This window comes from Bidens hawaiensis, unplaced genomic scaffold (genome assembly GCF_021521415.1).
Source record: "Bidens hawaiensis isolate Kalapana, Puna unplaced genomic scaffold, B.hawaiensis_p1.1 tig00003244_1, whole genome shotgun sequence".
Taxonomy (NCBI): domain Eukaryota; kingdom Viridiplantae; phylum Streptophyta; class Magnoliopsida; order Asterales; family Asteraceae; genus Bidens; species Bidens hawaiensis.
The window spans coordinates 1,734,196-1,748,130 of NW_027491178.1; the positions used below are offsets into that span (position 1 = coordinate 1,734,196).

The 13,935-nt window shown below is 34.0% G+C and overlaps 2 protein-coding genes across 2 annotated transcripts; both read left to right on the forward strand.

Moving 5' to 3' along the window:
• Positions 1 to 4,039: 4,039 nt before the first annotated feature.
• LOC143622827 (3-dehydrosphinganine reductase TSC10A-like) lies at positions 4,040 to 6,095 on the forward strand. Its single transcript, XM_077093869.1, has 3 exons — positions 4,040 to 4,581; positions 5,393 to 5,540; positions 5,782 to 6,095. The coding sequence occupies exons 1-3, from the start codon at positions 4,060 to 4,062 to the stop codon at positions 6,078 to 6,080; spliced, it is 969 nt and encodes a 322-aa protein (XP_076949984.1). The 5' UTR covers positions 4,040 to 4,059; the 3' UTR covers positions 6,081 to 6,095.
• Positions 6,096 to 7,515: 1,420 nt separating this feature from the next.
• On the forward strand, positions 7,516 to 9,307 carry LOC143622828 (protein BUD31 homolog 2-like). Its single transcript, XM_077093870.1, has 4 exons — positions 7,516 to 7,596; positions 7,921 to 8,022; positions 8,734 to 8,921; positions 9,016 to 9,307. The coding sequence occupies exons 2-4, from the start codon at positions 7,929 to 7,931 to the stop codon at positions 9,169 to 9,171; spliced, it is 438 nt and encodes a 145-aa protein (XP_076949985.1). The 5' UTR covers positions 7,516 to 7,596; positions 7,921 to 7,928; the 3' UTR covers positions 9,172 to 9,307.
• Positions 9,308 to 13,935: the final 4,628 nt, after the last annotated feature.

Genomic DNA, 13,935 nt, shown 5'->3' on the forward strand with positions numbered 1-13,935 from the left:
AATTGGAAGAATTAAAATTTGTTAAAGAAATTGGAATAAGAAGTTAATATTCAGTATAATGTGTTAGCCTTTGAATTCTATAAATATGACTCAACTGCCGCATACTCGAATGAACGATTGAATCAAGTAGAACTGATGCGCATGAATAAAATACGATAGCCAACCAACGATCACATATTATTAAAGCTGATTCGGGTATTTTTCGTGTTAAACTAAATACCAGTTACTCAACCAGCTGCTAACTGATCCATATAACTATAGTTTGGTTCAGGTTTACAATTATAGTAACATGTTCTTCCGGTTTCGTTTAATTTGGGCTCGGGTGGCTTTTGTTTCAGGTCTCAGTTAAATAAGCGCGTGTTTCATATTAAATGCCTAAACATTGATGACCATATTACCCTTTTTGTTAAAAAATTTAGACTTTTATCTTTCATATTTATTACAAGTTTGACACTTCTATTATAATCCATAGATTAACATATTGAATTGTCAAGATCTATTTCTCGCACTTCTCGCTATAATATCACTTCTCGCATGATCGATTCCCGTAGTAACTTATTCCATTTCTAGAAAATATTGTTATATATTTCATTAATTGCTTTTAAATTATTCCATTTTTACAAAATATATTTTTTTATTTCCTTATCAATATAAAAAAATAACTTTGGGAAAAGAAAATTTATTAGATTGTCACACTGTTGATCGAAAACTTTTAAACTGGTAAAACAAGTTGGTCCGGCCGACTCATTCAATCCTGACGATTTGATGTGTCGTTCCCGAAACCATGGTTAGTAGTTCAGCCCGTAAGTTTTATTAAAATCGAGTGAACACAGGCTATAAGTTTTATTGAAACCTCTCTCTTTTTATACATCTTTATTCAATTGTTCATGTGAACGAATCGAACATATTGTAGAACAAATTTTCTTGTTTTTGTTTGCTCGTTAAGAAAGTGAAGTTGTTCGTGTTTGTTTATATTCATTCATTCGTACGTTAATATTTCAAATGTCACCAATTATAATACTAAAACTAATATCTAAATACCATCAACAACGTTATTTGAATAATTAACATAAACAAACATAGATTAAGGAACGAGACATATATATGTTCAAGTTTTTTTTTTACAAGTACACATTTTTTTTTATGTGGCAGCGAAGAAGACGATGCCACGATTGACAAGCATCATATCGACATACTCGCGTTCCATGCATGCTGATAAAGTGGCAAAGAAAGCATGGAAAGGCATCAAATCTCAAATCCGGAAGGTTTTCTATCATCTGCAACTTTGAAGGATTTTTGTTATCGATAGCAACCGCGAGTCTATCTCCACAGAGATCATATCTCATGGCGCTTATTGAGGTTATTTTTGTTGGCGTAATACGTATTGTGGTATTTTTTGTTCAATGGTCGTTGTATAGAACCATTGAGAAGTTTTGTGAAGTTAAATAAACTATGTGATGAAACGAACGTAGCTAATTATTGAATATTTGAAAATTTTATGGGTTGCATCAGTTTAGTGTCATTTATGTTTTTATTGTTATTGGATCAAGACTTATTTATGTTGTGTATGTATTATGGGTTAGGCATGCTTCTTTGCCCCAAGTGTGTCAAGTTATATAAACAAGTGTGTCCAGGGAATTTTCACACAGGGGTTGGAAATATTTTGGGCTGGTACCCAGTTATATATATATAAATAATATTTGTTTCCGATTCGCCCGTTCAGGTCGGGTCAAATCGGTATATAGTTTTTTTGCCCGGTTCAGCCAAAAATATACGTAAAATATAATTCCTACTTGCATAAATGTATATAGAATGTATTTTTTTCTTGTTGATATACAGCCAGCCACCTGACCATTTTAAGTTGTTAACTCTAGACTAGACATGTATACCGGTCAATATTTGTTTTGATATTTTTGTATTGAAGTAAGTTACAAAAAGACATATAATATAATAAATAGAAAAGATGATAATGTGAAATTAAATAAAATATAAATAAAAAGAATTTATATGATTTCATATTAAATTGAACAGAATAATAAAATAAATAGACAAACTACATTTATAGCTATCATTTTAGTTTTTATTTCTTTTTTACTTTTGAATAAAGAAATGGATTTTGATATCTAAATTTTTTACATAAAACCTCTATGGTATAGCTCCATTAAACACTTTCAAGCCCAAAAATATTAACTCTTTTAATTGGCCAAAAATAAACTCTAAAAATACCATATAACTAGAATTCAATTAGGGCATCTATCAAGAAAATTTTTTTATTCATGCTATTCATTTTTCTACTTTTCATTTATCATCCATCATATTTCAAAATTCTACAAGGGTCGGTGTCAAAATTTCACAGAGATCGATCAAGATTTTAGACCTATCATACTACTATTTGTTTTTTTTCATTGGGGTCGGCCGAGCCCTGCACGATAAAGGTAGATATGCCCCCTGTGTTTGTGTATGTCGTTATATCAAGCGACGCGGCTATTTATGAGACGGTTATCAAACAATTACACTGTTTCATCCTCTATTTGTATGTGTTGTCGATATAATCATATTCAAGAACAAGTTGCCTATGATCATTTCACTAATATTTACATGGGTTTGTTTATTCAATTCTTATTCTACTCTTACTCAATTCTATAGTATTGTATTGTTTATGTGTTGTTCATCATTTATTATGAAACCTTACTAGAAGAATCGCGACAAATTTAACCCAAATGGCTTGTAATTTGTTGATAATGTCCTACGTTATTACACATATGCTCTTGGGTATTGTGTTTCTTTATAAAGATGTCCATCGTGATCGTGTAAACTTGGCGTACAAGCGATTTGTTGGTGACATATTCGAGATCGGCTTGTTAAAAGCTTGAGTTGAACTGAACTTAAACAAGTTCAAGTCAATCTTGAATTTCTTACAAGCTTATATTTAGGTCCAAGCTCAAGTTTGTTTAATCTAGCTAGCGAGAGGATCTCAAGTAGCTCACGAGCGTCTTGACTCGTTAATCCCCTAAATGACTAAATGACGTATGTCAAGATGGGCTCAATAGCTGATCAACTTGACTCTTTTACTCGAAAAGTTATCATTTTACAATTATCTAGCTTTTAATATCATTTTAATAAGAAACATTAGCTAAAGAACATACCCAGTGCCTCAAATCAGTTGTAACAACTAATCAAGCAAACAACTCATGATAGTAACAAGAACATGAAACCAAGTTTACCTAAGAGCCTGTAACTTCCTCAAACTGCTTGATCCAATCCTCAACATCGCATCATCATCATCATCATCATCATATCCAAAACCACAACTTGCTATAGACTCCAAACTCTTAACAACCTCCCTCAACTTATTTAACCCCAATACTAACCCTTTAGGCAAATAATATTCCTCTTCTTCCTTAAATCAAAAGCTTCACAAAGTATGGGTTTCTAACACGATACGATATGTATAGTTAAAAGAAAATAAAAGTAAATTTGTCAAGCATGCCACATGATCAAACGAATAACTGAGGCAACAACTTAACTAAACATACAATTAAAATAATAAATAGTATAAACCTAAAGTAACATTACACCAAACCAAAGTAACAAAAAAAAAGTTAAAGTTAGAGCTAACAATTAATAAGTTATCTAAAAACTAAATTAAACAACAAACTAAATGTGCATACCATCTATTAAAAAGTTAGGGAAAACACTATAAAGGAAAACTCTATAAAATAGTAAACAAGTTTCATGTTTGTTCCAATTAAGTAACTCATATTTTATTTTGTCTAAATTAAGTCACTCTACTTTCAGTTTGTCTTAATCAAATCACTCAACTTTTAATTTGTGTTTTAAAACGAGGGGAATTACTATATTAACCTAAATGACATATTTACTAATAAAAAAAATATAAAAATGTTAGTTTAAATGACTTTTAGTTATTTATAAACCTATAATATGAAGGTGAAAATGATAGTGTTTAAGTTAAAACAAAGTTTAGGAACATGTTGACAAAAGTTGTATCGAACACTTCGCTACCTAATATTTGCAACCATACTCTCCTCACCGGAAAACATGTCGGACACGTATCTTTCACTTGTCGCTATCTGCGTCTTCTTCCTTATCTTCCTCAAACTCATCGTCCGGCCCCACCCCGTCAAAATCCCAATCAAATCACGCCACGTCTTCATCACCGGCGGCTCCAAAGGCATCGGCTTGGAGCTAGCTCGCCAAGCCGCTGCCGAAGGTGCTCGTGTGACTATCTTAGCTCGTAACCTCAAAATTCTCGAGGAAGCCAAAAACTATATCCGGGTTTCCACCGGAATAGATGTTAATATTGTGAGTGCGGATGTATGTGACTTTGAAGCAGTTAAAGAAGCAGTTGAGAGTGCTGGTCCTATTGATGTTTTGATTTGTAATCATGGCATTTTTGCAAGTCAAGAGGTTGACAATCATGATATCAAGGATATTAAAGGTATTATTGATGTCAATTTGATCGGGACTTTTAATCTTGTTAAGGCGGCCTTGCCGGCTATGAAGAATCGGAGTGATCGGAAGCCGGTTTCCATCGTGTTCATGTCATCTCAGGCCGGTCAGGTATGTTAGATATTTTAGTGTAATTAGATTGACTTGTCGATCAATGTAAAGGAATAGGTTATTCCCACACCATATAAATTATTTGGACACCATATGCACCTATACGAGCCGTATGTACCGAAAAAGTTGTCATCCGTAGATTAGTTAGTCATGTGAGGGCTATACGACTCGTATAACCACACTATGGGGGGTAGTGTTTGAGTATAACAACCCCGATGTAAATCATAATATGATGTCAAGGGCAAAAGGGGGTTCGGGGTCGATCTACCAAGGGGTGGCAGCCTCTAGCAACCCTGAAGGGCAACATTTCAGCTTGTTAAATAATGAGCTGAGCTGGTTCGGTTTGTAAATGAGTCAAAGCGGTCGACTACTCATCTCTTTTAAAGGTAAAATTTGCCCTCATATAACCCGCTCAAAAAACAAACACAAACATACAATACCTTGTTGGGGAATTTCGGCATTGATTACTTGAATTATCTGAAAGTTATATGCATTTTTCACATTGAACGATTTCGAATTTTAAATATTCATTAAAATCTGCCATATTTTAACTTACGTTATAAACGTAGTAGTATTTGAAAATTCATATTCTTATGAATTTTTAATACTACAATAATAGTCAAAATAATAAATTTTCCAGCCAAGGGCACTGTGCCTTAGACCCTGCCGGATCAGGCTTGCTGTTCAGAAGCTAGAGCTGCTCTTTTGGTCTTTTTCTGCATCCTTTGGTTCTAAGTTATATATCTGTTGTGTCTTTTTGATGCTCTAAAGGAATATTATTATGTTTTTTGATGTGTTTTTTTAATAATAGGTGGGCATTTATGGTTACACGGCTTATTCGGCTAGTAAGTTTGGCCTAAGGGGTTTGGCCGAAGCACTTCAACAAGAAGTTATCGCCCATGACATTCATGTTTCACTTATATTTCCCCCCGACACCGATACACCTGGTCTTGCAGAAGGTACCCCCAACCTTTTCTCTAAATTCAGTATGTTTTTTATTAGGGGTATGCATGGGTCTATTTTGGGTTCAAAGTTCAAACCGAAAAGCGTGGTCTTTGAAAACCGTTGCTTTTTTTTTGTTTTCTTTATGGGTTCGGTTTAGTTTTGGTGTTGTCATTTGAGCTTGAAAATTTGGCCGACAGTTTTGGCTAGGTTTTTTTGCATACACATAGTTCTGATAAATGTTTGTGTTTGTTGAAGAGTTAAAGAGAAGGATACCAATAACAAGCATCATAGCAGCATCCTCTGGTGCCATGCAAGTAGATGAGGTAGCGAAGAAAGCGTTAAACGGAATTAAATGTGGATCTTTCTTTGTATGCTGCAACTTTGAAGGATTAATGTTGAGGATTGCTACCGCGGGTGTCTCTCCACAGAGATCATATCTCATGGCGTTTGTTGAGGTTATTTGTGCTGGTGTAATACGTGTTGTGGCGTTGTGTTATCTACGATCGTGGTATAATAGCATTGAAAAGTGGCATGCAAATAAAAAGAATGTGTAATGTTTTTAATAGAATTGGAATACAAAGTTATTTAGTATTAGAAATTTAGAATTCTATATTCTAAAATGGCTACAATTGGATTTTGTATTCTGTGTTTAACAAAAGAATTAACAAAGAGAACCTATATGATTTTAACCAAGTTTTACCATAGCAAGTCTTCAGACAACGGGTTTTTCTTGGAACTTAAGATTGTAGGATTGGGCTACCCATTGTTGTTTGCAATTATGAGTGTATGGGGTCGTCTTTCTTTATTGGGTTACCCTGGATAGCCGGACTTTTATTCGTTGTTAGCTCAAAAAAAAAATCCAATAACTAAATTTTATACATTAACGACTTAAAAGGTTGGTAATACAAAGCCAATTTTAAGGGAAGTTTTTCAAAATAGCGGTACTAAAAAAAATTTATTAAAATAGCTTTTACGTTTTTCAACTATCTAAATAAGCTTGACTTTTTACTCCTACGCCAACACTTCATCTCCAGTGCCAACCACTATATCTCTTGCGCCATTTTTTTCCCTTCTCCTGCATCACATGACGCAACACATTAGGCCCTGCCCAAGGAGAGGGGAGGGTGAGGGACCAACTCTCCCAAGAGGCCCATAATTGTTAAAAAAAATAGAATATATACATATTTTATATATAATTTTGTTTTAACACAAAAACCTACAAAATGACTCTTTGGTTGAATGAAAAATTATCTAGAATATGGAAACAAAGGTCCGAGATCAAATTCTACAATTAGTGTTCTTTTTTTTATATAAAAAATAACTTTATTTGTGTTTTATGTGAGTCATTTTAGCAACACGTTTATTAGTTGTTTATTTTAGGCTTTTGAGTGACAACCTTATTAGTAAAATTGTCAAATTATATATTACATAATTGAGAAACCGATTTTAGGGCTCGTTATTTTAGCCCCAAAATTTTAAGGGGTTTTCGGAGACGGCCCTGCATCACATCACCTCATGCGACAACCTTAAACTCCTACGCCACCATTTCTCACGCGCCATTTTTCATCCTCGTGCGCCAATAAAAATGAGTAGCAATTTAAAAACTTGTGTTACTGTTTTGCTAAATTTTGTAGTCAACATGGCTATTATGTTGATTATCTCTAATTTTAACTCAACTGACATTGTATGTTAGTGAAAATTTGAGCTAGAGGTCGCAAGCTCTAAAGTCTGAATCCAATCTCAACCTCGCAATGGACCTTCGAGCAGCAAGTTTCCACCAAAACAGGATATGGTGGATTGGTGGGCTTGTGCGACCAAAGCTGCATGTTAGCGTCATGACGTCATCGGATAGTTTAAGTTTAAATTCGATCTCAACCAGATTTTACCACAATAAAATATCTTGCAACTAGTTTTCTCCGAAACTCGAGACCATAGAATAAAGTCGATAGAAAGGGACCATCGCCGCTCTTTTCATCCCCCCGCCTTATTAGTCTCCACTAAATCGATCATCCTCCGGCGACTCTACTCGACGGAACCACCACCACTGCAGCTCCGGTGATACCTTCTCCGGTAACGCTTCTATCCTATGTTTCCGGCTAACTTATTCTCCTTTACCACTCGCATTTGAAAACCCTAAAACTGCTAATTCCTTCTATACTTTTTGATTAATTTGTTTATTGTAACATATAACTCAGACCCTTGAATTATATTGTTCATTAATTTACCCGTTACTCTTAATTTGAACTCGAATGCAAAAAAGCCCTAATTTTGAATCTGCAAACCCTAGATTGATTTTTTTTGTGGGTAGCTTAAATTAGATAAATTTTTAAGCTTTATTGTTTAAGAAATAAGGAGTACATAGTTTTAATTTATGTATTGGATTGATTATTGCAGTCGGATCCATGCCGAAGGTGAGGACGAACCGGGTCAAATACCCAGAGGGCTGGGAACTTGTGGAGCCAACTCTTAATGAATTGCAGGCAAAGATGAGAGAAGGTTTGGTTTATATTTAAAAAAAAAATCTTAATTTTATACATTTGATGTCATATTAATACGCAACAGTTTCTTTGATTTGTAAAGTTTTGAAGGACTAAGGTTATTACCAGCAGTTAATATGTTAAAATGCTACATAGGACTGTAAACTAAACGAACTAACACGAACGGGGCATGTTCATGTATGTTAGTTTGTTACTAGTATAAATGAACGATTCACCAGCGTAAACAAATATAAACGTATGAGTATTACTGAATATAGGTGAATGAATACAGATGAACATAACTTAGCAAACACCAATTAAAATAAACTGGAATATTAATTTGTCGTTCTGTTGGGCCTATAAAGGTAATAAAACTGAATTTTAATATATGAGATTTTGAATTGATAAAACTAGACTAAATTGTAATGGGCGTAACAATTTAAATGAATACATAAAACAAATGTAAGCTAGCGAACATAAATGAATGTAAACGAACTAGCATAAACGAACGTTCACAAATATGAATGAACAAACGAGACATGTGTTCATGTTCATTCGTTTAGCTAAATGAACAAAAATGCTTGTTCGTTTATTAAATAAACGAGCTTCCTCCCAAACGGTTCACTGAACTAATATTATATTATGAAACAATGTTTAAAATCAAATGCTATGCTTTATTTAATATGATGAATTGAGTAAATATTTTTTATACTTGTTTTTTAATGTACAGCTGAGAATGATCCACATGACGGAAAGAGAAAATGCGAGGCCTTATGGCCAATCTTCAAAATTTCACACCAAAAGAGTCGTTACATCTTTGATCTTTATCATCGTCGAAAAGAAATTTCTGCTGAGCTGTACGAGTTTTGTTTGGATCAAGGGTATGCTGATCGCAATATTATTGCTAAATGGAAAAAGGCAAGTTATTGTTTTTTTATATACATATTTGCAATAAATCAAACATACATTTTATTTTACAATGCATTATTTTGTTTTTGTGTTTGAATTTCAGCCCGGGTATGAAAGACTTTGCTGTTTAAGGTGCATTCAACCACGCGATCACAATTTCAACACCACGTGTGTTTGCAGAGTGCCGAAACATTTAAGGGAAGAGAAGATGATTGAGTGTGTGCATTGTGGTTGCAAGGGATGTGCAAGTGGAGATTGATTGTTGTTTCAAGTTCTAGTTGTCTTGTTTTCTTTATTTGCAAAACATTTCGTGTTAAACATGTGTTTGTAGCCTATGTTTATGTACTCTTGATGTTTTCTGGTAGTTGGAACTTAAAAGACAAGTTTATTCATGAGACGTGTTGCCCATGTTTTCATGTTTATATTTCATGTTTTTATTTAGTTGGAACTTTAAGACTAGTCAATTCTTTTTTTCTTTTAAGAATTGAAACTTAAAAGAATAATATTTGGAATTGATGTTTTAAAGTAATTGGAATTTGAAATAGCATTTGTAATATGGTTGGTTTGTTATATTGTTTAAAGAAGTTGGAATATGTACATGGTATGAAGGTAATGGTAACTTGGTGGGGGTGGCGTTGAGGGTCTGACGACAATGAGGGTAGCGGCTTTTAATGGTGGTGTGCAAATGGTAGTGTTGGCTGTGGTTGCACGGTTGATGGCAAAAATATGGGTGGTCATTGAGCTATGACTATGATAGCAACGATAACAGGGCTAGTGACGACTAAAAAACCTCAGATAATTTATTTCAATTCAAATTCCTTCTTATATGATACTCTTTGAATTCATATTCATATCCTAACAAATTAGTCAAAAGTCAAAACATAAAATTCAAATTTTAGTTATATTGAATCTCAACGAACTAAACATTTAAGATACTACTCACTACTTAGAATATAGAACTAGGATACTGTATACATCAAGGTGAAAAAAAAAACTGTCTAGAAAAGTATTTAAAGTGCTCATAACCTTTTGACTTAATTTATTTGATATTTTTTTATAAATAGACAAAATAAATAAATAAATAAATTTCTTTTGAAAACTCGACCAAACCATTTCAACAAGTTAGAATCAAAACATGGTGCTGGTTACCACAATCAGTTAGCCCAAAGTAGTTGGGTCAAGTCCAATAGTAGACTTAAAAGAGTTAAAGCAATAGATAATATCATAAACAAAAGAAAAGGAATAAAAAAATGTTTTTCTTGTAGATGAAGATATGGATTGAGGTTCTTCTTTAATCCTGTGATAAAGACAATAAAAATATTTGGTGATAACTTTAGGAGAAAGAAGATGACCCCCATTATACCACCGGCACTTTGGTGGTTCATGTGTTCCCATCACTATATATATATTCTATATAATTTAATAACGATTTCCAACTATAATTAAAATATGTATTTGTTTTAATTAAATATTTCTATAAACATGATAATTATATTTATTCTTGAACTATCTTGACATTGTCTAGAACCAACTAAAAATGTTTTCAAATTGATGAATCAACACATGCCTAGTACTTGCATACTTCTTTTAACGTCTTAATAGCTCCAACCTAAGTTATACATGCATTTTAAAGCCAAACGACTAAAAGAATTCTTTTGCATGCGTATGAAATAATAAAAATATCACATGTGCTTAAGTGTATATAAAAGTAAATAAAAAAATACATTTAAATTTTAGTGTTATGAGCTAATCGGATTCTTCCAAGTCATCTCCGGATATCTAAGTCAAGGACTAGGCTTTGCGCTACAATGGTCAAGTGACATCGGAGAGAAAACTTTTATATGTTGTTTAGTTTTAATATGTCATTCGAAGAGTTCTAGTATATTTGAAAAGCTACACTAGTAATATATATATATATATATATATATATATATATATATATATATATATATATATATATATATAAATTCCCCATTCTTGATGTGCAAGTTAGTTTGTAGGTTTATTTGGGTGAATACATTTGTTAAGTTTGGCTGTTATGAATTTCAAGACTACGAAAAACACAGCAAAGATAATAAAGTTTTGTAAAATATCATATGAATAAGAAACTTAATTACTATACAATATTTCACAAATAAAAGAGTATAGCGTTATGAATTATCATTGTCACAGGCTCATGCATGCTTCCTGCTATTATGTTGAATGAGCATTTCATTTATACATATGATTAAACAATGTGCTTCTAATTAGCCTACGAGCAATGACACGATATCTAAACCGTTATATGTGATAAATATGATAGTCATATTTATTTGATATATCACGTGTATCTTCGTTTTGATGTCTATTGGGAAGGATCACAAACACATACAAGAGTTTTGATTATGAATTTCACAATGAATACAAAGAATCTAATATGACCAAAACTACATGTTTTGACTTCTATATATGATTTTATTTCTCTTTCTAATACAATTCAGTCAAAATTTCTAAACAAGTTATTACAATATATCGTGACACATCCCACACGTTACATGCACCTAACTCTTAAGTGTCAACTCGTTGAAAGCTTTTGTTAATGCAGATTGGACTTGATGTATATATGAGAAAAGGTCCACACGTGTGTCCATCTTAAGTAGTTTATTTTATTATTATTTTTCTAACATTGTTTGAAACGTAAGGTCTCGTTCCCGGTGCTTTACTTTAGCGTCGTATTTACTTATAAACACAGTTCTTACAATCAGAGTTTATTAAAACTTTCGCGGAAATGTTAACTTAAATCATTCATTACAAAACATTAAATCCTTTCTTTAAAACCATGATGATAAACATCATATTTAAAACACCATTTATTTCATCTTCAGATGCCAGCCGCTCAATCCGTGCCATGTGGCAACCTCATGCTAGCTCTTTAATCATATTCACCTGCGTGCATACTAAAAGTCAGCTACGCTGAGTGAGTTATAGTTAATCAAGCAACTTATCATACAACCACTACATGCATTATATACGTATCCGAAGACACGTAGTCCACTATCTAACCTGCTCACCTTACGACTTAACCTCTTATTTACCCCTACCACTTTGCCACTTTGCCACTTTAATAACGTATAACGTTATGCCACTTTACCATTTTAATAACGAAGTCACGTATAGGCTTACCCTACCACGTACTACCGTCATGCCACTAACACTCTTACTAGACTCTTGCCACTTCTAACACACTCTACCTCTACTTGTCTACAACACACTTCATAACATTACATCATTTACATAATAACCAAGTTACATCATAACATTTACACACACTAATAACCACTTGACAATCACTATCCTTGGCGATACGTGCAATATCCGAAGATCGTTCACGCACCGACAAGCATTATATAATAGCTACCTCGTATAACATCTATAGCATACACTTACCACTTAAGGTAAGTGTATTCACACTTCACATCGAGTATGCACACAGCCCCGAAAACATAACAAGGAAAATGGGGCTAGAAACTCACCTGAACTCGGTTAACAGTTACTCCTCCTTTAGCTGAGCGTGACTAACTGTATAACAATTACACACATCAATTAACTATTACTATTCATATCCCGTTTCTAGTCTATTTACAACCCTCAACGAACTGGGGTCCGGGGGCAGCGCCCCTGACTGGGGTTAAGCTGCCAGGTCAGCTTGGAAAAATTTTATTTCTATTAATTGTCTTATCACATTTTCCACTACGATTTTAAATTATTAATCCGCCCACTGATTGCTATAATGAATTAAGCCTAATTCGTTATCACAACACTGCCTAATTCGTTATCTTGACTTAGCGAACTGAGTGAGCTAATTCGTTATCTGGCCTTGACGAATGGACGAGTAACGAATCAACTAACATGGTCTGAGTCGTTATCCTCATTCGTCATTTCTCCTTAACGAATCACTTAGCGAGTTGCTTCTAGTTCGTCCTCCCACTATAACGAATTGCCATAACGAACTGGCTACCCTTCCGTTAACGAATTACCGCTAATTCGTTAGAATTCTGTAACGAATTAGGGTTAGGGTTTTGTCAGACGTCAGACGTCACATATGATGTGACACAACCTCCGGCGCCGCCTTTCCGGCGCCGCCGTTGCCGGAAAAACGTGAATCTCGTCGGAAAAGCGAGATCTCACTCGTTTGGCCACCGTTTTCACCGTTTTTCGTCCCGTTCGATCCAGATCTGAGCTAGGGTGATCCCTAAGCTCATCTTAGGTTCGGTTTATACCCGATTCCACCCGGATCTTGTGACTTCAACGTTTAACAGTGTCGGCTCGTTGTCTCGCAACTAGATCTAACGGTTTGGACCTCTACAACAACATACTATCATTACCTCGGGTCGGGAATCGGTTCTCCTTCTTCTTCTTCTTGGTTTCGACTTAGAGAGAGAGAGTAGGATGAGAGAGAGCTAAGTGTGTGTTTTGGGTGGTGTATGGAGTATGAGAAATGAATGATAATTGGGTTATTAAGGCTTTTATAATTATGGATAATGGGCTTAAGCCCACGGTCTCATCCTTCCTTCCTTCATGACCCAAGTCCATAACCCATATCCATTAACCAACACTAGCCCGACCCATACTAGCTCCTACTCTATTTTATTATTTCCCTGCTTACCCGAGTAAACTTTTCCGCCAATATTAAATAATACAATTAATATTATTTTAGAAATTTCAGGATGTTACATGAAACTATCACTAACCTAAGTAACCTTTTATAAGACATTATGTCAACAGTTCATACTGATTTTGACGTTCCAAACTTGACTTACCTGGGAACACAATCAAGGAGGAAACCCACCACTGTGCCTTCAATTTGTTTTTAAATTAGACCTCTAAAATCTCAAGTCTTAACCATCATTTCTATGCTATTGAACCAGAAGACAAATTGTACATGGCTTATCTATATTATTATTTTTTAATTCTATTTATCTTTGATTTTCATGTTCTCCAAGTTATTATCCCCATGTACAAGACTTATTTGTATATGTTGTTA

Excerpts from the sequence above, each read along its gene's own strand:
- LOC143622827 (XM_077093869.1), top strand. The coding sequence starts at position 4,060 with ATGTCGGACACGTATCTTTCACTTGTCGCTATCTGCGTCTTCTTCCTT. Across the intron at positions 4,582-5,392 it reads TGTCATCTCAGGCCGGTCAG|GTGGGCATTTATGGTTACAC; the intron begins GTATGTTAGATA and ends TTTTAATAATAG. Across the intron at positions 5,541-5,781 it reads TACACCTGGTCTTGCAGAAG|AGTTAAAGAGAAGGATACCA; the intron begins GTACCCCCAACC and ends TGTTTGTTGAAG.
- LOC143622828 (XM_077093870.1), top strand. The coding sequence starts at position 7,929 with ATGCCGAAGGTGAGGACGAACCGGGTCAAATACCCAGAGGGCTGGGAA. Across the intron at positions 8,023-8,733 it reads GCAGGCAAAGATGAGAGAAG|CTGAGAATGATCCACATGAC; the intron begins GTTTGGTTTATA and ends TTTAATGTACAG. Across the intron at positions 8,922-9,015 it reads TTATTGCTAAATGGAAAAAG|CCCGGGTATGAAAGACTTTG; the intron begins GCAAGTTATTGT and ends TTTGAATTTCAG.